We start from the raw sequence: 25,925 nt of genomic DNA, 5'->3' as shown, positions 1-25,925 counted from the left end.
TTATGTGAGAGTGGCTCCAATATTAATATTGACTTTACTGACATGTTTAAACGTGTCATGATGTGTTAATGGTGGGACAAAACCGATCCCCAGATGCACTGGGAGGTCATTTTTAACTGGGATTTATTTCCAAAAATATTCAAGTGTGGAAAAATCCTTACCTCCTCAACAGTTTAGCTGTACCAGCCTAACCCCTAAGATGCAGCTGGGTTGAAGGAAGAATGGAGTGCACACAGTACTACTTTTGTCTTTTGAACTGACGCTGTGTCTACTACCATTACACCTGCAAAACTCATGTCACTCGGGTGTGAAAAAACACCTCCAGATGCCAAAAGATTTGCTAGCATAAGTGGTAGGAAGCACAACTCTATATCGGTGGCAGAGGTTCTCCCTCCAGCATGGTCACCATTGCTTGGCGGCTTAATTACGTTGACAGAGAGCTCTCCCCCATTGGCATAGAGCAGCTACATGAATGATCTTACAGCGTCACCTCTGCATCGGTACAGCGGTGCCACTGTGAGCTCTCTAGTTAGATATGGCCTAAGTAAATGTAATAAGAATTTTAAAAATAACGAGTAGTAAATTTCTCAAAAGCCCACAATATATTAGGCTGGCATCTTGCTTAAGCATGTGTTTAAAATTAAACTGAAAGTTACAGCAGCTGGGTAGGATCCCAAGGGGGCTTTTAGTTCCTGAGGGATTGTGGCATAGGCACCTTAGCTGGATGTTTCTCCTAAATTGATTAGTAACAAAACAGATAAGTGTTGAGCAAAACAAAGTAATTGTCTAAGTTTGAGACATAACACTCCAGCTGCGTGTCATACGGTCTGCAGACTCGGGAAGATGACACTGCATTGGTTACATGCCATCGTATTTTTAAGGCTGCGTTTACAAAGATAAAGGCTAGAAATATATGCTCAATGAAAGCTTGAGACCTGGTCTACACCTAAAATTTAGCTTGGTGTAGCTGTAGCATTCAGGCGTGAGAAATCCTCACCCTTCCTTAGTTCCAACCTAACCCTTTAGATCCCACTAGGTTGATGAAAGACTGCTTCACCAACCAAACTACTATATCTTAGGCACAGCTGGAGTTGCTACAGCAATAGAAGAAAAAAATATTTGTGCCTCTATTACAGGGTTACAGTAGGATAGCTACTGTACTATAGCTAAATCAGTATTGCTCATAGTGTAGATGTGCCTTTAGCTTCTGCAGCAGGTACCGTGAAATACATGGTGTCTGATTTAAAAATGCAGTTAAAATCTACTGTTTCCTGGATACATTCCGTTTCAAAGGTTCTGGGGGAAAAAAACACAACTCACCCTTGTTGTTTTCAGGCAATGCCTGTGCTACAGAGTCTGTGCTGGCATTGGATTTGTCTACACACTATCAGGTTTTGTTACTAAAAGGCAGTTTTTGGCAACACAGATCTTCCACCCCTATGAAAGACCTCTTTCTTTTCCCTTCCCTTTGTCAGTAAAGAGCTAGTATAGACACTGCTGTTGGTTTTGTTCACAGAACCAGTATCCCGCAGTGCATGCCCTGATTGCTCTGCTCAAATTTTGATCTCTGCTGCCCTAAAGGCATGCACCCTCACCCTTTCAAAGCTCTGGGTAGTAGCTGACAGCTGAATGAGCTGCTCCATTTGTGGAACAAACAAAGAGCAAATCATTGGAATGCGCCTGCTCTGCTCTGTACTAGGATCACAAGGACAGGGAGGAAGACTGCTTCTGCAGATATGTACCCACACTGCACTACTCACACTGCCAATGAGAGTCTCCCCCCCCCCCCCATGAGGATATTATCTGTGGGCAGAAGGTGTAGGTGTGAACACCCTCTGGCTGTTTTTGTTAACACCTGAAAAAATTAACACAACTTGGTTGTGTAGATTAAGCTATGATCCAAAAATGTGTCCAGGATTTCAAAGGTACCTAACACCCACCATCTTTGATTAGACCACGTCAGGACTGATTTTTTTTTTTTTAAAGTAATCTAGTACCCAATGTGCTGAGTTCTTCTGACAATCTAGCTACCTACTTTAGTGCCTAAGCTGGAGCTAAGCATTTATGAAAATCTGATCTGTTTATGATGCTAGACTCTTCTTAAAATCAGACCCCAAGACTTCCTATGTGTGTAACTATAGTAACCTTGCTGACCAAACCATTTTGCAAATGGATAGCACATGTCTTCTCACCCCTGGAAACAATGCCTTGTTTTTTACAGTGTTAGCATAGGTATAGGGAGAAATAAATCTAGAAGAGTTTTGAAAACTGGTAACTTTCACCTACTGACAAGAGAACATAAGAACAGCTATACTTAGTCAGAGCAAAAGTCCATCTATCCCAGTATCCTGTCTTCCAGCAATAACCAATGCCAGGTGCCGGAGAGGCAATGAACAGAGCAGGTAATCCTCAAGATCACCTGTCACCCATTCCCAGCTTGACAAATTGAGGCTAGGGACACCATCCCAGCCCATCCTGGCTGTTAGCCACTGATGGATTTATTCTTCATGAACGTATCATTCTTTTTTTTATTAGACCATTTGCTGTAGTCTTGGCCTTCACAGCATCCTCTGGCAAGGAGTTCCACAGGCTGTGTTGTGTGAAGAAATACTTGCTTTTGCTTGGCTTTAAACCTGCTGCATATAAATTTTTGTTTGGTGACCACTACTACTTGTGTTATGGGAACAAGTAAATAGTACTTTCTTCTCAGCAGTCTTGATTTGATAGATCTCAATGGTATTCAATCCCTTATTTGTCTCTTCTATGCTGAAAAGTCCAAGTCTTATTAATCTTTCCTCATAGTAGTTGTTCCATGCCCCTAATATTTATTTCTTTATTAGATGAGCTTACCACATCTGCATGCAGTATTCAACATGTGGACGTACCATGGATTTATTTAGAAAATATAATATTGCTTTGTCTTATTCTCTATCCCTTTCTTAATGATTCCCAACGTTCTGATTGTGGCTTTGACTGCCATTGCATATTGAGTGGATGTTTTTAGAGAACTCTCCACAATGACTCCCAGATCTCTCTCGAATGGTAACGCTAATTTAGTCCACGTCATTTTGTATGTGTAATTTGGGATTACATTTTTGAATATGCATTACTTGTTCATCAATATTAAACTTCATCTGCCATTTTGTTGCCCAGCCACCCGGTATTGAGAGATCCTTTTGTAGCTCTTTGCAGTCTTCCTGTGCTTAACTATCTTGAGTAGTCATGTATCCTCTGCAAATTTTGCCACTTCACTGTTTATCCCTTTCTCCCGATCATTTGTGAATCTATTGAATAGGACAGGTCCCAGTATAGACCTCTGGGAGAACACATTTGTGTCTCCATTCTGAAAACTGATCATTTATTCCTTTATTTCCTCTCTTTTTAATCAGTTACCGCTTTGAGAGGACCCTCTAATCCCATAACAGCTTAGTTTCTTCTAAAGCCTTTGTGAAAGGCTTTCTGAAAATATAAGTACACTATATCTAGAGGTTTTCATTTTTTTTTAAATTTTTTCACCAGTGCACCTTCCTTTCCCCCCACCCTCACCTCCCCTTGAAAGTCTCCCTGTTTTCACAACCATTACTGATCATAGGGCAAGGTTCAGGTCAAATCTAAGAGCTCTGCTCAGGGCAGAGGGAGGCTTCACTTGATGCTGGATCAGATGGTATGTGAATAAGCAAACTGAATTTGAATTCTCCCTCAAATCCAGGAATGATGCATGATGTAACTTCAGTAACCACCATAGAGTAGTTTTCTCTTTGTCACTTTTGCTAAAAGTGCTTTTCATTGTATAGGGACCATTTATACAACTGTGCCAGGAAGATGAGGATGGGTGTATTCTTTTCAATGTAGTTTTGAAGTGAGAGCCTTTGATTATAAGAGGTAGATAAATTAACTTTTAGGTTCTTCACAAGATTTTTTTTTTTGCTTTCCTACATAGCATATTGTGCTGACTACATAATTACAAAAGCCAATATGCAAAATTCTGCTTTCACTTGCATACGTGAAGCTACTGCTGAAGTCAATGAGCTGCACAAATGCATACAAGCGAAGTGGTTGATCACTGATTTAAGTGGCCGTATGGTATAATAAAGCATTTTGGGGTGTATGATTTTTCCCACTGACTGCACAGTAGAATAATCGTGTTTTTAAACATGCCAAGTATTGTCTCAAAGTTTGTTCAAACAACTCCCCTATAGAGAGAGTCTTCATTTAACAGATGCATGAATTGAAACAGTTTAAGTGAGTTATTCAAGGTCATTTAGTGGGTTAGTGGCAGAGCCATGCTTAAAACTCAAGTTTCTGACTCCCAACATTTATGCCAGTTTCATAGATCTCCTTTCCTTTTACGAATCCTAGGGTATATGATGGTAGTTTACCTTATGATTAGGGAAATTAAATATACTAGTAATATGAAAGATATTGTAAATGTGGTAAAAATCTGTGTAATTACAGTAGAAAGTTAGTTATGAACACCTTGGGAATGGAGGTTCATAACTCAAATGTTTGGAAAAAGCTGAACAAAACGTGGTTGTCTTCTTAAAAGTTTACAACTGAATGTTGGCTTAATATAGCTTAAACTTTATTATGCAGAAAAAGTTCTGATTAATTGTCTTAATTTAAATAAAACAGCACAAACCGATTCTTCACCTTGTCAAATCTTTTTTCTAAGGTTTCTCTTAATTTTTTTGTAGTTTACATTTAACACCATACTGTAGCTCCCTATTTTTTTTTTTTGGTCTCTGCTTCTGGTTCCAAATGGTGTGTGAGGTTTACTGGTCAGTTTGCAACTCTGAGGTTCCACTGTACCATTGTTGCATGGTTGACTGAGTGTTAAATACCGTAGGAGAATTCCGTATAATATCTTGTATCTTATAAAAATCCCACTCAGTTTTGGATTTAGGTATTTATTTCCTTTGATACACACCAATCATTCTCTTCATGCAAAATGAAAACACAAATGACAATCCAAAGTGTACCTCTTAAAAATTAAACCAGAAAGCAACCAAAATACCAAAATTCTGTGCTCCAGTGGCCTTTCTTTGTATAATAGTGCTCTAGAAGAGATTCAGTAAAAAATTGTGGAGGAAGTAGCACTAGACAATAAGTAGCATTAGATTCTTCTGGCGGTCTCAAAGATTCTAGTACAGTGTTAAGGGCACAGGTTAGCATGCGGTGGGCAAGATACTGCCCATGGGCTGGATGCAGCCTGCCAAACCATTGGATCCAGTCCGCCCTGTGGCCAATCAAGACCTGGGGGCAAGGAAGCATGCAAAGTCTCTCACACCCACCCACCCCTGGCGCCCTCACTGGGGATGCACAGCATCCGAGGGAACCACCAGCTGTTCAAAATGGCTGGCAGTTCCCTCCACATGTTGTGGGCCCCAGCTGGGTGGGGCAGGAGACTTCTTGTGCTCCCTTCCTTTGCCCCCAGGTCAACAGGCCAATTTGGGCCTCGGGGTGGCAGAGTACACAAAGTCCTCCTCTCCCTCCCTCTTGCCAGGAGTGCGCAGCAGCTGTTCAAAATGTCTAGTGGTTCCCTCTAGGCATCCTGTGTCCCAGCAGGGCAGGCAATGGGGTGGGGAGGGAGAGAGACCTCATGTGCTCCCCCACCCCCAGACCGATAAGGGGTCTGAGGGCAGGGAAGCATGCAAAGTCTCCTTTCCCCTGCCAGAGGCAGCTGGCACCAGAGGGACCCCGCCCCTTCCAGGACCAGCCCATGACCACTATCAACATTGATGAGGTGCCCCCCCCCCCCAACAAAAGTTATTGCTCATCCCTGTTTTATGCTGTGTTTATGCCAGTGCAGTAGACAATCGGGTTCCTCACTCTGAGCCTACTGAAGTCAATGGAAAGGTCAGGCCCACGTAGAATATCCTATAGTTCACAAATACTGCCTACCCAAGTGTAGCTGCATGATCTCTTTACACCTCTACTTGTCCACATACTCCTTTCTGCCCTCTCTGTTTGCTCCTTTGTCTGAGTCCTGGCACATCTAGGCTTAGCAGGTCATAACTCCAGCACTTCTGGGCACTGCTTAATTTTTTCTCGGGTTTACCTGGGACCTCTGTACTTGAGTCAGTTATGGGCCCCAGAGCAGGCAGCAGGCAGCTCATGCTGGCTATAGAACACAGTTTCTGCACTACTTGCTTATGGTAGGGATACTGGTAGCAGCTGCTTCATCCACAGCCAGGTATGACTATCATCACATTTTTACCAGGGTAGTCCTGTGTGTGTGTCTATATTTTAAATGGGAGCATTGTCCCATATTTCCCCCGGGAGCAGGGAGGAACTGCCATAGATTAGGGCTTCAGTGGCTGAAGCCCCAACCACCACCTCTCCCTGCCCTGCATGCTGCAGGGCTGAACTTCATTCCTGCAATGGGGCAAGGTGGGTGGGGAGCTGCCAGCACTCGGAGCTTCAGCTGCTGGAGCCCTGAGCACCGGTGGCGGCTCTACCTCCCCACTGTGGGGCTGGAGCCCCAAGTGCCAGTTCGCCCCCTCCCCTCCTGCTACAGGGCTGAAGCCCTGAGTGCTGCCTCCCCAAGGGCTAAAGCCCCAAGCACCAGCAGTTTTCCCCCACCTCGGTGTCCCGTATGAGGAAATATGGTCACCCTATTCACAGCTTCCAGTACCCCTACCATAAGCAAGTAGTGCACTGAGCCTGCCCAATGCCCAGTGGGTGAAAGCAGGGACTCAGGGATGTTAAATACATGTTAACTGAATAGTCAATTAACTTGTGAATTCTATTGGTTACTCGACTACTCTATAATCCCTGGGGGCGTGGCCAGAAGCCAGCGCACTCTGGCCCCACTCCTGAGCCCCCTGCCACTCTGCATTGCTGCCTATCAGAAGCAGCATCACGTGAGGGGTGGGAGGGATGCTACCACTCAGCAGCAGTTCCACCAGTGCCCCTTTCCCTTCTGGACTTCTTTCTTGAAGCAAAGCACATGGAGTAGTCAGAGCAGGGAGCACAAGATGCACCACGCAGGTCTGTGCTCTGACCTAGATGCCTGTGACCCTGGCTGCCGCAGCCCCCAGCAACAATCATGCTGGGGGGAGGGGGTCATTGCACAGTCTACCCCTCGCAGGAAGCCAGGGCTAGCAGAAAGTGAGTGCAGGGCCTGACCTTTCCCTCCCTTGATGAGAGGTAGGGTGCTAGGGAATTTCCCCACCCAGGCTGTGAGGAGAGTGATCTAGGTTCAGGTGGTGGAGCCCACAGCCACATTACAGGCAGTCCCCGAGTTACGGGGATCCGACTTATGTCGGATCCGCAGTTACGGACGGGGTTTGCTCCGTGTCTCCCTGGTCTGCTGGAGACCAGCAGACCAGGGAGATGCGGAGCAAAGCTGCAGAGGACCCAGGCGGCGGGACCGCGGTGCATCTCGGTCCACCGCCCGTGTCTCCCTGGTCTGCTGGGGGGGGGGGGCGTAGCTAATACGCCCCCCGCCCAGCAGACCAGGCTTTTCTCCGGACGCCTGTGGTAGAGCAGCTGGGGCGCTGCCAGTTGGTCCCGCAGCACCGCTCTGGGCGCTACTGGACCAACCCGGCAGCACCCCAGCTGCTCTGCCCCAGGCGTCCCCAAGTCAGCCGCTGCTGAAACTGACCAGTGCTGACTACAGGAAGCCGGAGGCAGAGTTGCTCTGCCTCGGGCTTCCTGTAGTCAGCCCCTGGTCAGTTTCAACAGCGGCTGACTCTGGACACCAGTTCCGACTTACATACAGATTCAACTTAAGAACAAACCTACAGTCCCTATCTTGTATGTAACCCGGGGACTGCCTGTATACAGGAGCAGTGGCTTGGGCAGCATTGAGAGGGGATAGGGATGGGGGTGATGTGGGGGACAGCACAGTTCTGTTCCATGTCCTCTGCCTCACTTGGTAACTGAAGCACCAATTCCCCAGGATAGTCTCACAGTGTGGGGGTATGTTTGGGGTGGGGTGTGTGGGACAATTGTAGGTTTGAGGGTATATAGGACATAAACAGTTCTGAGAGTGTTTGGAGGATGGGGGGGGATGCATGGAAGATAGCAGAGTTGGTGCATAGGTTGTGCATCAGTGCTTAATTTGAGCTAGGCTGAGTCCTGGCACTTTCCATCACCAATTAAATGCTGTACTTAATCTTCAGGTTCCTACTCTGGAAATCCACCAAAGCAGAATCTATAGTATGATGTATAATTAGGTTGCTTCTTATGTAAAATGTCAGGTTTGGGTTTGCTTTGGTTTTGTGGTGGTGGTGGTGCATGTTTGGCTTTTCATTTGTTTTCTTGTTTTGGTTTGGTTGGCTTGTTGGTTTGGTGCACCTACGTGCACCATGTTCTGCATCCTTCCGGGATTTTGTAAATGAATCTTTGTTGGCTTGCAGCCATGGATTGATACACTTCTTCTATATTTTAAGAAACTAAGTGCAAACACAGTTTGGGAGGATGATTCAAAAATTCTAGAGGAAAACTAGTTTTGTCTAACAAATTCTCTAACCTTTTGCCAGAAGGGAAATCAGGAAGGACCAATATCATATACCCTAGGGCAAACTAGGACACAGTGCAATGACATTTTAATATAGAAGGGAGCAGAAGCACTGGAATAATTTTTGTACTGCGGGTGTGGAGGGACATTAAAGCAGACTGTAAACCCTGTGTATAATGGAAACCATTTCAAGCTGCAGCACTACTAGTTCCAGCACCAATGGAAGAGAAGCTGCTGAGTCTTAAACCTTCTAATGACTGCAGAGAGGAACAACCTGAGTTGGGTGTATGAGGACTGGGTAAAAATGGAGCAGAGATATAAACACATGCCATTCTTTGGGTAAACAAAAGCAAACCTGGGAGTCTCTCTCTCCAAGCATCAGTTTGAAATAGGAGACTGTTAGAAAGCAATCATTTTAGTAAAAACAAAAAATGTTGAATTCATAAAGTAAAACCTTGTTCCAGTATCCAGTTTTGGGGGAGGAGGGGACATGTATGATTTGGAGAGTCTGGTACATGCTCCCACACAAAGGAGCACCCGAAAGTGGCTGTTGACTGATCTCTTGATGCTTGGGCGAAACTGAGGAGAGAGTCTAACAAATGCATCGTTTTGCAGTAAATTAGATCAGATTTCCGCATCTCCGCACTCAGTCTGTGAGCTGACAGTTCAGTAGAACGTTCCCTTGTAAGGTTCGCCCTCTTAGGAAAAGGGGCAATAATTCATCATTAGGATTTCAGAGTCCAGGTGTAGATGAAAACTGATGGAGCCTCCAGCGAGGCAGGGAAAGTGCACAGAAGAAGAAAATTTTATCTGAAGCCTAATTCCCTGGTTACAGCAGAGAATAATTAAGATAATATTGCTTCAAGAGTTCTTTAATGATTAAAAATCACATATGCAGAATCCATAAATTGGAGGGCAACAGATTGGAAGGATATAGCACCAGAGATCTGTTTTGTGCGCATTGTACAGGAAAGTACACCCGTGGCAAAACAGCAGCCTGGGCAGCCACCGGAGACCAGGCCCATTCCAAGGACTTTGTTTAGATGCAACAAATCATTTGTCTGTTATTAACCCAGAGCTTGTAATTATGCAGATTGCCATAGATTTTCCTGGGCCTGGAAGTGAGATTGAGGGTTGTTCACACTATAGCAGGCAGCTCAGGGCTGGCCATGCATTACTGAACTTGCCACATTTATCATGTTGACTGATGGCAGCAGAAGCAGGTCTCAGGTCCCAGTGGTTAATGTAGTGGGTAATTAACTGTCATTTGCCTAGTAATAGGCTGATGATCAATGGTTTGTGTGGAAACAAATTCTAATCAGGTAGCTGATAAATGCTAAGGGAGCGAGAGCAATTGAAATTGGGGGAAAACTATGTCCAGAATTTCAAAATGGCATTGTGGGGTTTTATTATTATTATTGTTATTAATAGGGGAAACAATCTTCTTAATATAAACAGCTTTATCTAAAATTAACTAACTAATATTAATCTCGTGTGACTTTGTTTGCTAGTCTAGGGGAGAATTCACTGTAAAGGAGGTTTCCTCGCCACTGCTTAGTTGAAATTTTATGAATAGATCTGGTGCTTAAAAGTGAAGCAGTTTCCATGTGGTGGGGGTAAGGCTAGAGAACTGTTCGATAAAACCCCCCCCACACAGTGAACTCCAGTGTTTTCTCCCCTCCCTGCTCTCCCCCACCCCCAAGGTAGGGATGCAGAAGGGTGGTCCCAAATTATTTCATCACACTCCAGTATGCAAAACTACAGTGAACCTCAGGTTTAAATGGAAGTCCTATAGAATAAGACTTCAAAGAGTAACACCACATGCATTTAATCCACAATCCAGCAAAATAGTTAAGCACATGCCTATTTGCTTCAAGTTAAAGCTGTGGTTAAGTGCTTTGCTATATTGGTCTTTTAAAGCATAACCTTCATGCAATAGTTCAGTATAATACTATATAGCACCTTTTGCCACTGGATCTGCATTTCTTGTACCGTTGACTTCAAGGTGGGTGCATAAGGAATGCAAAACTGGGCCCTTGGTCAGATGATCTGAACAGTCTTCACAAGCCTTGAATCTCGTCATGCCTATGAAGTAGGTAGGGTATTAGGACTATTTTACAGATGAGGAACTGAGGTTTGAATGGAGCCCATCCGACAAGTCTGTAGCAGAGCTGGGCCTAGGGCTTGATTAAAAAGAACTGTGTATCTGTAACTTTAATTCTACATTTTAACAGTTAACAGAAACACAGTTGACATGGTTTTGAAAAATCTGAGAACTGAGTAACAACACTGCTGGTAAAGCCTTGGTGTTGGTTAACTCAAAAAATGTCTTCAAATAATGGTAACCAGCACATCAGGCAATCATTAAAAATGGCTCAGAACTTTAAAATAAACATGGTGTATTTATGCAAAAAGTGCGTTTTAAGTGGAAGCAGAAGGTAAAAGGAATTGGAATTAAATAGGTTTGTTGGTAACTTGTGAAATTCAGTAGAATGGAAAGATGTGATTAAAAAAGTGCATTCATTTTTATGTTACCAAACTGAATTTTATACAGAGCACCTTTGAATTCATTAGTTTAGAACAGCTTTTAATTTGGTGTTTCCCTTGAGAGCCATTATATTTTTCTGCTGTCAGCCTGATGTTGAGGAAAAAAGAGAACTGGCAGATGTGGCGTTTTCATCTAGTTTGCTTCATAGTTTAAAAACAGCATTAACTGCAGTACGCGGGCAGAGCATTACTTTTAATAATCCATCACAACTATTAGATAGTTTAAATAGAACTTAGTTTCAAAAATTGCTGGTGTGTGTAGCAAAAGCATTTTTTTCTTGTTCATTGTAATCCTCATATGTTACAAAGGCATGCATACATAGAAGCTTTCTTTGTAGTGATCTCGTTTGAAAAGTTTTAAGAAATCTTTAACAAAGAAATCTTTTAAAATTATTTTTTAAATCTATATTAGGCATTTTTACCAGACATTTCAAATTGTTCTTGCAGTGTATTATGCCTCTGCTCTTGATGTGGCTATATATAGTTTACAGCCTCATTTGCTTTAATGTGCTACCTGAATAACATAATCATAGCTATAACTATGGTAAAGGGTTGTAAGGTGTGTGAACCGCTAATGCTTTCTGACGATTTAAATGACTTGTTCATAAAATGTTCTTTTAATAATAACGGTAAAGCTTTTAGCACTAGATGTCAGAAATGTGGAGAATACTAGCTTTTTTAAGTGTTATTTCTTTGCTAGCTAAAGTGTGTTTTTAATAATAAATAGCATCGAGGCCAAGGTTGTGGCTTTCATATTTACAGTACAATCGAAGTAGAAAGATGCTTACCGTATTTCAAACTGGTTGACCTCTGCTTGCATGTGGTTATGTAACTTTCCTAATGTATTTGACATTTCCTCATTTGCTTGAACAAGATGCTTCTTTCACTAAGAAGTATGTACCCAAGAAGAATATTTATGTATATAACCAGCATAAAAATTATTTTCAAAGCATTGTTTTATAGAGCTTCCCAATGCTATCACACTTTCAGCGAGTGACTTCAAATGGATTGTGGCATGAATGTGCTTGTTCTGCTATATACCAGCCTTTCCCAAGAAAGGCATACTGAGCAGTTGAATGGTAATCACACATTTTTTATAAAGCCCAAGAAAATAAATGGAGGTGTAACTCTCTTCCCTCCCATATAACTGTATCCTGGAATATCTTCCCTTTGTGTGTTTTCAGGTTATTTGGTGTCACAGGAAACTGCGCTGCTTGCAGTAAGCTCATACCTGCTTTTGAAATGGTGATGAGAGCCAAGGAAAATGTTTACCACCTGGACTGTTTTGCATGTCAACTTTGTAATCAGAGGTAAGATTTCTTGATTTAATTCCATAGGCTAAAACTGAGCCTGGGTGGGTGGGTGGGTGTGTATTTTTGTTAAATGGGGAGAAAACATTGGCTAGTGGTTGAAACACAAGGCTGGGAGTTGCACCTGGATTCTTGCTCAGTATTGCCACAGACAACTTGCATGACCTTGGGCAAGTCCCTTAATCTTGCTGTGCCTCAGTTCCCTCATCAATAAACAAGAATAATTATACTTCTGCTCCCTCACAAGGGTGCTTGTCAAGCTTAATTAATTAATATTTATAAAGTGCTTCGAGATCCTCTGCTGTAGAAAAGTGCAAAGCAGTGCTATTTATCATGATTATGTTAATTATCTTGAAATTCCACAGCTTTGTCAGTTAAACGTCTTTTAAAATACATACGGTTTCTTTCTGTTGACAGAACTCCTGTTTTTAATTTACAGAACATTGCATTCCATTGTTCTTTGTAAATCCGTATTGAAATCAGGTGCCACGTTCTTGTGACATAAATATTCCAAGGTCCCACTCCTGCAAACTTGTTCTGTGTAAACGTTCTTGCAACGACAAAGAGACATTCATCCAGGTAGAATATGGTGCAGGATCAGCATCTACACAGCAAAATCACAATGGTTGATATTTTCAAAGTCAATGAACACTTGGTCTCACAATTCCCAGTAATTTCCTTCGGAGTTGGTCAGCTAAATCCTGTAATCTGTTTTAAACTCTCTGCCTGTCAGGGGGTGGAATCTTGGCCCTTTGGAAGTTAACTGAGGATTTTGCCATTGACTTCTGTGAGGCCAGGATGTCAAAGCTGGAAATAAAAACTGATTCACAAGCACTGTCTCATGTATAGATTACATTGCCTCTATGATATAATCCTACATTTAGTAACGCATTTTACAGTTTGCATTTGCATAAGAAGAAATGCTCAGGATACAACTTTCTTAGGTACTAACTAAAAATTATTACAATAATATTCTAATATAATAGTCACCAAATGTAAATTTAGCTCTAAATAAGCCAAGCTAACTTACTCTGTACTACAGCATGTGGTTCTATAGCATTGTAGTAATTTAAAAATCAAGCATCCCTAGAGCAACATAAAATGTACAACTGCTAATAAGTATAGCATGATACAATTACACTTTAAAAAAGCTAAATTGACCTTTTTCATCATGCTGCATGGAAAATTAAAATATCAGACAAATAATAACCACAGCTTAAATGATATAATAATGCAAAATAATTATAGGTTATAATGCTATTTACAGATCCTGTATCAATTTTACCTTGCTACCAAATAAAGGGCTATATTCAAAATACTGTCTACCCTATCAGTAGAACCCACTGAAGTAAGACACTCTCTCTTCTCCCCCCACCCCTTAAAAATTCAGATTCGAAAACCTTTCACATCCGTAGTGCTGCAAACCACTGTTCTAGTATCATTATTAAAGTGCCTAATATATTTCTGTTGTTCGCTTCATTTATTACATGCCATAATGGGGCTGCATATCTTTAGTGTTGGTTATGCACAATTAGCACTTAGTTATTGTCTTGTCACTTCAGCCCATATAAGACAAACTTCTTTAATGCAAAAAGTCAGCTAATCCTCATCAGTCAAGCAAAGCAGACAATTTTTGTTACCCTGAATACAAAAGATTCCAACTTAAGTGGTACATTTTAATTTGACTGGTGAATAATCTTTCTTCCAAAAAAATCCCTCAAACTATGATGATTATTGTTAATATATTTTTCCCAGTGCCATACATGTGAAATCATATGTGTCGTCTTAGTCTAAAACATGTGGTAATCTTGGACAATTTAGGTTCCTAGTAGAAATATTTTCAGTTGCTTTTTAAAAGGAGTTTTAGTGGGGGTGTAATTTTTTGGATCCACTATATTGTTGTTGTGGGTCTGCCATCTCTTACCCTCTAATTCGATGGTCTCCAACCTTTTTAAGCACAAGATCACTTTTAATTTAAATGCAATTAAAATGCAATTGGGATCTACCTCAAACCCAAATACCCTTGTCCCACCTCTTTAGTGCCCCTTCTCTGAGGCCCTGCCTCTGTTCACTCTGTCCTCCCTCCCCATCTTCCCTCCTTTTCACCAAGCAGGGGCAGAGGGTTGGGGAACAAGATCTGGTCTTGGACTAAGGGATTTGAAATGTGAGAGGGGATCTGAGCTGAGCCTGGGGCAGGGGGTTGGGGTGCAGGAGGGGATTCAGGATACAGGCTCTGTAAGGGAGTTTGGGTTTAGGGAGCTCAGGGCTGGGGCAGGGGCTTGGGGTGTAGAGTGGGGTACATGACTGGGGCAGGAGTACGGCGCTGGCTCCATCTGGACACTTCTTACCTCTGGTGGCTCTTGGGTGGTGGTGCAGTGGGGCTAAGGCAGGCTCACCCCTGTCTTGGCCCTGTACCACTCTCAAAAACAGCCAGCTAACGCCATCCCAAGTCCTGTTGTGCCCCCCTCCATTCTGTGGAGATGGAATACACGGTGGGAGAGGGGGCACCCTGATGTCAGCACCCCCTTCTCTTTCTTCCCTGCTTTACACAACGTAGGAGGTTCCTGTGAGTGGGGGAGGCAGCTCCAAGGCAAAGAGCGGGAAATGCGCAGCAGTGGGAGAAGGGGCAGCTGAAGTGCTGGTATTTGATAGCCTCCTGGCCAAACCAGTCAGGATCTACCAGTAGATCCCAATCTTGCTGACCACTGCTCTAATGTAATGCCTCATTTGTAATATTTAAGTCTTTTCCTTTGCTTTGGGCAAGTTGCAGACCAGAGTGCTGATGCTCATAAACAGCCTTAGGAGAAGGGATCCTTTATCTGTACCTCAGATTATTAACACAGGGATTGCCATACCTAGCGGGAGCAGGGTCCATCTAGGGAAAGCGGTGGCCGGTATCAAAGAATTCAGTATTGTTTCAAAGAATTCTCTACATTGTAACCTCCCAACAAAACTGGCTACACCTGATCATGGTTCCTGGGTGCTACTGTACAAATATTTAATCATGAACAATAACAAAATAACAATATAGTATTTTTCTTCCTCAACACCTGATATTTGTGAATATCTTATGCCCTTACAGATGATTTGTACCTCTTGTTTTTACTTTTTTACCAATCCTTATTTATAGATGTGCATATTGCCCATATCAATTTCTAATCCCACTAATATCTTGCCTGATACCTTGTGGCACTGAGTTCTGCTGCTTATGCATTTCATAATAAAATAAACATATTGGCAGTGGGTTTATTCCTTTCAATTTCCTTGTATTATCATATTAAGGTAAATAGGAGTGCTGGATCGACCTCCTTTGTACCATTCATTATTTTGTTTACCTCTGTCATTACACCCCCAATGCACTAAACCAGTGTTCCTTAAACTGTGTTCCGCGGCACACGAGGCAGTCGGAGGTGTACTGCAGAGAACAGAATTAAAAATGGCCACCCTTAAAGGGGTAGGCAACCTTCTCTCTTCTCCCCCTCCCCCCCCCCCCAATTTTTTTTTTTTTTTGGCTCAACAAAAAATCTCTGGTGTTCCTCATTTAAAAAAATGTTTGGTGTTCCTCAGTCTTAAAAAGTTTAAGACACATTGCACTAAACCCACTGTTCTCTATCTCGAATAATTTTCATTGCTCATCTCAGGACTCTTTGCATTTCCTGTCTCATCTTAGAACACCAAATTCCAGGTGAGTGTGTGTCACGACTCTAATGAAGCTGAAGAGTGGCCACTCATCAGACTGGTATGAAGAGATCCAGCCACTGAGTCTGTGTATATTTTAAGCCACTGAAATATGAACAGAATCTAGGCACTGATGCTCTGTTGAAGTCCCTGGTGTCTTTCTCAGGGTGCAAATCCTCTGTCTAGTATCCCCACCTGAGAATGTTGATTACATGGTCCCCTGCTCAGCTACTAGAACCAGAGCTGACCCCTCAAACTTTGTCCGTGGCCCCAATAGCTTAAACCAGGGGATATGGAACCTAAGGCCTGGGGGCTGAATGTGACCACCAGCTTGCCTGGATGTGGCCCCTGAGGCTTAGGGCTTCCCACCAGCATTGGGGAGCCCTGCACTGGTGCTCTAACCCACCTGCCATCTCCCTGCAGGGATGGAGCAGGACGCATAATCTACTAGCCTGGGCTCCCCCTAGGTTCTGGTGTGTGGGGAGTGTTTTTCTCCTTGGTCAGGGACCACGTGGGGGGGGGGGGGGTAGGTTTTTTACTACTTCCTGTGCGGTCTCTGACTAATTTTTCTGTGGGTCAGCGGTTCCCCACCCCTAGCTTAAACACATCTTCTCCCAAAATGCCACCTGAAGATGTGAGCCTTCTGGCTTCAATTTTTCAATGGGGCATATGGTAGGTGTATTGCTTGACACACAGGGACAGACTTAGCATGAGATTCTAAGCCACCATTCCTCTTTTCTTTGCAGCTCAGAGAATACTGGTCAGGTAGAAAATTGTATCTTGAATGGTCCATTGTGGGACCTTCTGAATTCAAGTACGTGGGGTTCCTTCTCCATCACATCAGATTGCTGCAGCAGCTTTTCTCTGAGTTATTGAAAATGGCTAAAGACCCTTAAGAGATCAGCGCCTGTCCCTTTTATAACCTTCCAGTCCCTTTGTCAGGTAGCTCACATATCAGCCTCCTCCTCCAGTAATCCTAGACCCCTGCCAGGAGACCTTTTCTCTGACAAACCAGTTCTCCTGTGTGGGAGCCAGTTGATATGGATGGTTGGATTTGACTAAAGAAGCATCCCAAGTTGTTAACCCTTGATAGTTGGCCCTGTATTACTCTGTTGGAATTTCAGTATGATATAGAGATAGAGGCAAAAGAAAAGGTGACTTGCCCTTCACTTTAAATGGAGTTTGCATCTTGGTAGAGACACACAGTTCATAATTGCACAGAATTCTGACATTTTTTTCAGATGTGCTTTGTGGCAACAGTAGCATTATATTTCTACCTCTTTTCCTATGCTTGCCTCCTGTGTATGAAATATCATTCCTGAACTGACTCACTAAACCCACTGTTCTCATTCAAGGAAGACCCACTTCTAAACTATCCTTTTATGAAATGAATCAAGACCAATCTTTTCTTTAGACACACATGCATGCGCCTTGAGCTTGAAAAACAACAGTCACTTGGCTTATACATTAGATCCCTTTCTCCTCTCTGTTTTTGGTCCTTTTTAATTGTAAACTTTTGGGGGCAGAGTCGGTGTCCTTAGGGCAGATTTTAGCATATTTGGAGTACAATATACCATTCGTCATGTTTTAACATTTTAATTTTTCAACTACTGCTGTGCACTGGGAAATTCCTATTGGGAATGTTAAATTTAGTTTAATCAACTAACTGACTACAGGCAGTCCCCGACTTACGTGGATCCGACTTACGTCGGATCCCTAGATACGAACGGGGTGAGGCAACTCCCGCACATGCGCAGCAGCATTCCCGGGGCTCGCTCACCTGGGTCCTAGGATCCTCCTCCTCCTCGGGCCGGCTCCGACTGGGGTCCCGCAGAGCTGCCGGGGAGAGGAAAAGTGCCTCCCCCTGCCAGCAACAGGCTGCCCCCTCCCCTGAGCAACAGGCTGCCGAACAGACAAAAGCAGCCTCTCTGCCCCTCCTCCCCTCTATACATGCCGGGCTCCCCGAGCGCAGCAGCGTCCCCGGGGCTCGCTCACCTGGGTCCTAGAATCCTCCTCCTCTTCGGCCGGCTCCAACTGGCCTCTGCCTGCAGCAGCTGGCCACAGGGACAGGGATCCCGCAGAGCTGCCGGGCAGAGGAAAAGTGCCTCCCCACGCCCGCTGCCCCCCCCCCCCCCCCCGCGGCCTCGCATCCTGCAGGCCTCCCCCCTCCCCCCCCCCCCCCGCCAGCAACAGGCTGCCCCCTCCCCTGAGCAACAGGCTGCCGAACAGCAGACAAAAGCAGCCTCTCCGCCCCTCCTCCCCCTATACATGCTGGGCTCCCTTGGTAAACAAAGACTCCACCAAAACAAACAAAGTGCTGGCCTCATTGTGTTAGCAAAAAAAGGACCCTCCTCCTAGAACCCTGGGTGGTGTGTGGAAATAAAGCTATTAGCTCAAAGCATGGTGCAGAGCTGTTTGGTATTTGATGAGTTACTCCTTTAGTCCTGAGTTTGTCACAGGGACAGAAATAGATGTGAAATCTTCTGAACAGGGGAACAGACAGCAAAACAAACATTAGAGGGGAGTTAACCTTTCCCTATGCTATCCAAAACTAAAAAAAATGTTTGGCTAGAGTTTCCCCTACAATATGTACCAGTTCCGACTTACATACAAATTCAACTTAAGAACAAACCTACAGTCCCTATCCTGTACGTAACCCGGGGACTGCCTGTAGTTGATAAGCAGGGGAATTGCAGCAGCACCGCTGTGGTTCTGGCTTTTAAATGTATGAAGAGCTGGCAGGCTCTTAATATATTTAAAAGGTTGAAGTATAGCAGGGAGCTGGCTGGGGGGGTAGGGGGGGAGAGAGACTGTGTGAGCCAGAACGGCTGATTCCTGGCTCACGCAGGGTTCTCACTGCTGCATAACAGCCTTAAATGTAAAAAGGCTGGAGTGCAGTGAGGAACCCAGTGTAAGCCAGGAATCCGCTGTCCTGGCTTGTGCCGGGTTCTCTTCTCCCCCACCTTGCCCCCTGCCCCCACGCTTCTGATTTTTTTTAAAACATATTGAAAGCTGATAGGCTCTTAATACAGTAAACTTCCAATAATCCGGCACCTCTAGCACCCAGGGGGTGCGGGATTATCAAATATGCCGGACTATCGGAAGGGGGGGGCTATGAGGGGTCTAGGGTGGGGGGGATGCTGACCAGCAGCGGCTGAATCGGAGACGCCTGGGGTAGAGCAGCTGGAGTGCTGCTGGGTTGGTCCGGTAGCGCCGACCCTTGGCGCTGCGAGACCAACCCGGCAGTACCCCAGCTGCTCTTGGGGATGCCTGGGGCAGAGCAGCTGGGGTGCTGCTGGGTTAGTCCCACAACGCCGCTCCTCGGCGCTACTGGACCAACCCGACAGCACCCCAGCTGCTCTGCCCCAGGTGTCCCCAAATCAGACGCTGCTGATACTGACCAGCGGCTGACGCCAGGAAGCCCGAGGGAGAGCTGCTCGAACCCAGGCTTCCTGGAGTCAGCCGCTGGTCAGTTTCAACAGCGGCTGAATCTGGACGCCTGGGACAGAGCAGGTGGGGCGCTGCCAGGTTGGTCCCCGCAGCGCTGCACCTCAGCGCTGCGGGGACCAACCTGGCAGCCCCCCAGCTGCTCTACCTCAGGTGTCCCCAAGTCAGCTGCTGCTGAAACTGATCAGGGGCTGATTCCAGGAAGCCCGGGACAGAGCAGCTCTGCCTCGGGCTTCCTGGAGTCAGCCGCTGGTCAGTGTCAGCAGCGGCTGAATCGGACACCCGGGGTGCTGCCCGGTTGGTCCCTCAGCCCCGAGGGGCAGTGCTAGGGGACCTATCCGGCAGCGCCCCAACTGCTCTGCCTCCGGCTTCCCAGTTTCAGCCGCTGGTCAGTTTTAGCAGCGGCTGAATAGGGGAAGCTGGGGGCAGTGCAGCTCCAATGGTCTGGCTGCCCGGATCACTTCCAGGTTCCTGATGGTGCCGGACCGTCAGATGCTGGACCATCGGAGTTTTACTGTATGTGCAAAAAGCAGAGACGCAGCATCTGGGACTGGGTGCAAACTGGCAATTCATTTGCAGCAGGAGGGGGGAAGGAGAGCAACTATTTGAGGTACTAGTTGACTATCCAATAAGCTTTTGCTTATCAGATAGTCGACTAGTCACTTACCTCTCTAGTTCCCGTTAAGCTGCTAATGGGTCTTTTTCCTAAGCAAATATAGTTAATTTAGAACCCAGATTAGAGAATTAAATTATTTCTTTAAATTTGCATTGGTTAACACTCTTCCATCTGCCATTTTGCTGCTTGCTGTTTGTTTGGCTTTCTCAGGACTATCTGAAGTTCCTCAGTGATAGAAATGTAGCCGTGTTAGTCTGGGGTAGCTGAAGCAAAATGCAGGACAATTTTGAAGTGCTACATTGTCCTGCATTTTGCTGAAGTTCCTCAGACTTGCTTCAGTTTAACATAAATACCTTTGCAAATGACACACAGTTAACCTTTTGCCTGTTCATCTTCTGCAGGTCATTGACTAGACTAAGCTACATCCTATGGGTTCTTAGGGCAACCTGGTGTTAAGATTTTTTCTCACTCACACTCACTCTCACTCACACACACACACACACACACACACACACACACACACACACACACACACACAGACATTAAGTACTGTATAGTATAGGTATAGTGTTTGCTATGCATGGGTAGCCAATTTCAATGACTGACATTTATTTGATTGTTTTCATTTATTTATAGCTCACTTCATTCCTGAATTCTTTGTCTATCTAGTCCTGGTTGGTCTTTCATTTGTCAGTGTATTCCAACATCTTCTCTTCTAATGCTCAAATATATCTTCTTACTTGAGAAGACTACAGTAGATCTCTCCACAAATTCCCCTGAGCCAAAAAGTGATGTTAAGGAGAAATTTAGCTTACCTGCAATGTCCTTCTCCTTTGTTGTTGGCTTTATTTTCTGGTAGTCCACCAGACCTCCACTAGTGTCCAGTATGTCATTGGTCCCTGACCAAGTTTCTTCCCCTTCTTCAGATTAAAAACTTAGACTTCTTCCTGCAAGTGTTTTCTCAGCAATGGTCCCCTTTGGAAATCTGGTGTATTAATGTAAAAGTGAAAATACCCGCAAATCTTTGAGTCTTCCTGGCTGGCTCTCGCCTTTGGTGTAGGCTTTCCTCCAAGCAGACCCTTGTTCTCTGAATGTTCCGTTTCCCAGGCTCTCTTCTTTAGAATGCTAGAGAGTCCTTTATCCCCATCCTCCTCACTGGCCCTTTCCTGGCTTTTCTTCCTGCTCTGTATAGAGAATTCACATGGTCTTCTCTCCTTGGAGTAGGGGTGGGCAAATACTAGTCTGCGGGTCATATCCTTACCCAAGTGATGCCACTGAGAGAGCAGAGTGAGCTGGGGCCACATTGCCCCCACGTCCCCTTCTGCTGCCACTGGACCAAACTTTTGCTGTGGGTGCCAGGCCACTCCACTAGTTTCCCTGGGAGCCCGGAGATTCTAATCCCGCTGGCTGGTTGCCAGTCCCTTACTCTCCAAATGCCAGGAACAGGAGGGGCATGTGCCTCCACATGTCACCCCAGATAGAAGGCCTACATGGTGCAACACATTTTTTTACATAATTTTATGTGGATGATATTAGATTTGTATGTGTGTAATGTAGATTAGATTGGTGGGTGTATTCAACTATTTTAAAATGCTATTTAATCCCTGTCGATAGGAATCCTGTGCTTGAATAAGAGAATAGCAGTAGGACTACATCACCATTCTGGTTAAGAGATTGGCAATAGAGATTGTGAAATGTTGAAGGGAGATCACAAAAACAGAAAATCCAACAGTAATGGGGGATTTCAACTATCTGATTATATTGACTGGCTATATGGCACATCTGGATGGAATGCAAAGAACATTTTTAGTGATAGAAATGTAGCCATGTTAGTCTGGTGTAGCTGAAACAAAAAACAGGACTATGTAGCACTTCAAAGACTAACAAGATGGTTTATTAAGTGATGAGCTTTCGTGGGCCAGACCTACTTCCTCAGATCAAATAGTGGAAGAAATAGTGACAATTTTCTTTCACTATTATTTCTTCCACTATTTGATGTGAGGAAGTGGGTTTGGCCCACGAAAGCTCATCACCTAATACACCATCTTGTTAGTCTTTAAAGTGCTGCATAGTCCTGTTTTGTGTGTTATAACATTTTTAGATAACATTGATTGCTTCTTGGAGCATCTAATCCTAGTTAAACTGAAATTAAAAGAAACAATCACAAGAGTGACATGTCTGTAAGATGCATGGAAACTATATAAAAATACCTCAATGGAAGCTCAAACTAAATGTGTACCCCCAAATTATTATTTTTTTAAAAAGCGGAGGACTAAAAAATTCCACCGTGGCTAAAAGCAAAAGTATTTAAGTACATCAGAAGCAGGAAGCTTGTCAACAGCCAATGGAACAACTGCATAAATGAGGTTCTAAAGGAGCATTCAAGGGAGGCCAGACCATTGCAGTGAATTCTTTGCAAGTCTTCACTGCAGAGGATGATGTGAGGGAGATTCTCACATTTGAGCCATTCTTTTTAGGTGTCAAATTGGAAGAACTATCCCAGTTTGAAGTACCAGAGGAGGTATTTAAACAAACTGATAAATTAAACGGTAGTAAGTAGAGATGTTAAATTTAGATGAATCAGCTAATCGAGGAGTTGATGGAATTTGATAGAGGCAGCAAGGGGAGGGAAGTGACTAGTCAAGTAGTGACTACGCATATGCTTATCAATTAGCTGACTACTTGACTAGTCGCTTACATCCCTAGCAGTAAGCAGGATCACAATTCATTTGGGAAAAATTAACCCCAGCTTTTGTAAAGGGACTTTATGTCTCTCCATGCCATTACAATTCTTCTGGGGCAGAGTTGGGGAACCTCCAGCCTTCCACTTAATTTCATCCAACCTGTGGCAAATCAGCAGGCTGGAAGCAGTGTGGGGAGATCAGGGAAGCTCTGTGCCTTCCTCACCCCGCCATCAGCTTTTCACTCAGCTTGGCTAGGAACTACAGGTAATGGAAGTTTGGGGGCAGTGCCTGAAGATGCAGTCAGCGTACATCATGCAGAGAGGCCTGGTCCCTCTACGTGGGGGCCAGGCATGGCAGCAACACTAGGAGCAGTGCAGGGCTAGGGTAGGCAGGGAGCCTGCCTTAGCTCTGCTGGGCCATCAACTGGAAGCCACCTCAGGTAAGTGGGCTCTGGCCAGGCAGCAAACTCCAAATCGCCTGCTTCAGGTCAGAATCCTCTCTCCCAATCCCGTTCCTCAGACCAGAGACAACTCCCATATGCCAAACACTTTGGCCAGAGCCCCCTCCTGCACACCAAACCCCTCATCCCCAGCCCCACTTCACGCCCCCCCAATCTAGAGCCCTCATCAGCCTCCTGCCTCACCCTGGAACCCCGTCCCACACCTTGACCCCCTCATTTCCAGCCCCACCAAGAGCCTCTCTGCCCACTATGGGGCTCTGGGTGGCCCATGATAGATATTTTTGTATTGGTTAGTGGCCCCTGATAGAGAGGTCTCCACTCCTGTTCTGGGTTGTCAGTAAGCATGTGGACAAGGGTGATAGTGATCCAGCTCATATAATGGAATTTCAGAAAACACCAAAGGCTCTTCAAGCAAGGTAGGAAGTTCTGGGATAAGAGGGATCAGTAACTGGTTAAAAGATAGAGGGGAAAGGGTATGAATAAATTAAGTTTCCACAGTGGTGAGAGGTAAATAGCCGGGTCCTTCGAGGAGCTATACTTGTGACAGTGCTGTTCTGCATATTCATATATTATCTGAAAAAAGGGGGTAAACAATGAGGTGGCAAAGTTTGCAGATGAGACACGATAACTCAAGATTATTCAGTCCAAGGCTGACTGCAAAAAATTACAAAAGGATCTTACTAAACTGGGTGACTGCACAGCAGAATGGCAGATGAAATTCAGTTTTGATCAGAGCAAAGTAACGCTTGTTGAAAAAGCCAATGCCAATGATATATTATCTGTTAACATTTCTGAAAGATCTTTGAATCATCATGGATATTTCTCTGAGAACAGTGTGTAGAAACATGCGAAAAATGCTACAGAAAACAGCGGGAACCATTAGCATAGAGGTAGCAAATAAGATAGAAAATACCATAATGCCTGTATATGCCATGGTAAACCTGTACCGTGAGCGGTTCTGGAATAAAAAGACTGGGACAGTTGAGCTTTAGGAAAAGAGGAGACAAAGAGCAGGCATAACAGAGGTTTATACAAGTATTAATAGTGTGGAGACAGTGAATAAGGCTGTGTTATTTGCCCCATATATGGTAACAAGAATTAGGGATCACTTTGTGAAAATGTATAGACAGTAGATTTAAACCAAACATATGGAAGTACTTACACGTTGCATAGTCACCCTGAGGAACTTGTTGCCATGGGATGTTGTAAAGGCCAATTTGAAAAAGAACTAGATCGTTTGATGGAGACTAGCTCTGCCAACTGTTGCAGCCAAGATGGTCAAAGATCCAGGCCCATACTCTGGTTCTTCTTTGAGTGATTGCTCATGTCCCTTCCATGTAGGTGTGCATGCTCTGCAAGTACGCATCATTTGAAGTTTTTCCTTTAGCACTACCCATTGGGCCACCAGGGGAGCCCCCTGGAGTGGCACCGCTATCGGCCAATATATACCCCTGCTGGCCCTCCATCCTCTCAGTTCCTTCTTACTCTTCCTGAAGGTTGAGCTCTTCTCTTGCTCTGCAAGTGCTCTTAGTCCACTTAGTTTGTTCTTGTAGATGTAGTGAGTGTTCCTGTTTATTTGTTCTTATCTCTGTAAATAGTTTTTAGAGTAAGTAGTTGACTCTGGCCCAGGGACTCACTTGGCATTCCCAGCACTTGCTGTGGGGCATGCCTGCGCTCCAAGGTTTCAAGCCTTGCATAAATGCTTGAAGCCCTGTGGGGACCCCCATGAAGACTGCCTAATGTGCCTCGAGGAGGCCCATCTTTCTGAGTCTTAAAAGATTTGCAGAGAGTTCAAGCTGTGCACTGAGCGGGAGTACCGCCTGACTATTCTGCTGCTGGAGTTGATTCTCTGTCTGGCACCAGCATCGGACCCTGCACTGGCCTCGCAGAGGACACCAGCTTCGGTGCACAAGGTACTCGGCCACTCATGGGCCTCTCCAGCATTGAAAAGGCGACAGTACTGATCCCAGTTCCCAATGCTGCAGAAGAAATGGAGGTTGAGCAGAGGCTGGGCTCCGTTGCAGCAAGTGCCAACAGTGTGCCCTCAGCAGGGGCACGGGGTACTTGTGGGCTCGATACCTGGACCTTGGAGGTCAGGTCAACCTCATCCCGGCCCATGCCAGGACCCTAGTCCAGTGGAAGACCTTCAGGAGCCATCAATGCCTGACAGGAGGGCCTGGATGCAACTGCCCGTACTATGGCCATGGGTCTAGTTGCAATTTGTGGCTCCAGGGGTTTGGGGTGCTCCGGGAACTTCAGACCACCATCCAAGACCTGCCCTTTGAATGATTGAGCCTGTTCTTGGAGCAGACTGACCATCTTGTGCATGGTCTGAAAGACACACGGGCCACATTGAAGTCCTTGGGGATTCACACCACATCCCTCCTTCCTCCGAGGTGATCCCTTCCTGGAAGGAATAACCCCTGGCCTTCCCAGCCAGGCACCAGCTTGGACTTCTCATGGTGCAGGGTAAGGAACAATAGATGCCATTCCCATCCCTCATCTGACCAAGGGTTGCATTTGCCCAGCAAAAACCAGGGTCCTCATCAAGGGTTTTGAGAGTGTGCCTGAGGACAGCTCACCAGTCTCACTTCTCCCCCCTTTGGATTGCTTATTCCCTTTTTACCAGGCTTGGCTTTCTATCACCTTGGACCGGTGAGCCCTCAAGACTGTAGGGAGAGGCTACACTATCCTGTTCCTCTCACTCCCTCCCAGCCCC

At 44.9% G+C, this 25,925-nt stretch overlaps 1 protein-coding gene across 13 annotated transcripts in view; it reads left to right on the top strand.

Moving 5' to 3' along the window:
* Positions 1 to 25,925, top strand: part of LMO3 (LIM domain only 3) — a 201,923-nt gene that overhangs the window by 164,779 nt on the left and 11,219 nt on the right. For all 13 annotated transcript variants that reach the window (XM_006130277.4, XM_075897659.1, XM_075897699.1 and 10 more), the window contains one exon: positions 12,196 to 12,321. In XM_006130277.4, the coding sequence (XP_006130339.1) occupies positions 12,196 to 12,321 (126 nt within the window). The remainder of the gene's footprint in view (positions 1 to 12,195; positions 12,322 to 25,925) is intronic.

The sequence above is a fragment of the Pelodiscus sinensis genome, chromosome 1, assembly GCF_049634645.1.
Source record: "Pelodiscus sinensis isolate JC-2024 chromosome 1, ASM4963464v1, whole genome shotgun sequence".
Lineage (NCBI taxonomy): Eukaryota > Metazoa > Chordata > Testudines > Trionychidae > Pelodiscus > Pelodiscus sinensis.
Note: the sequence above shows the minus strand (reverse complement) of the source record. Positions and strands in the feature narration are given on the sequence as shown.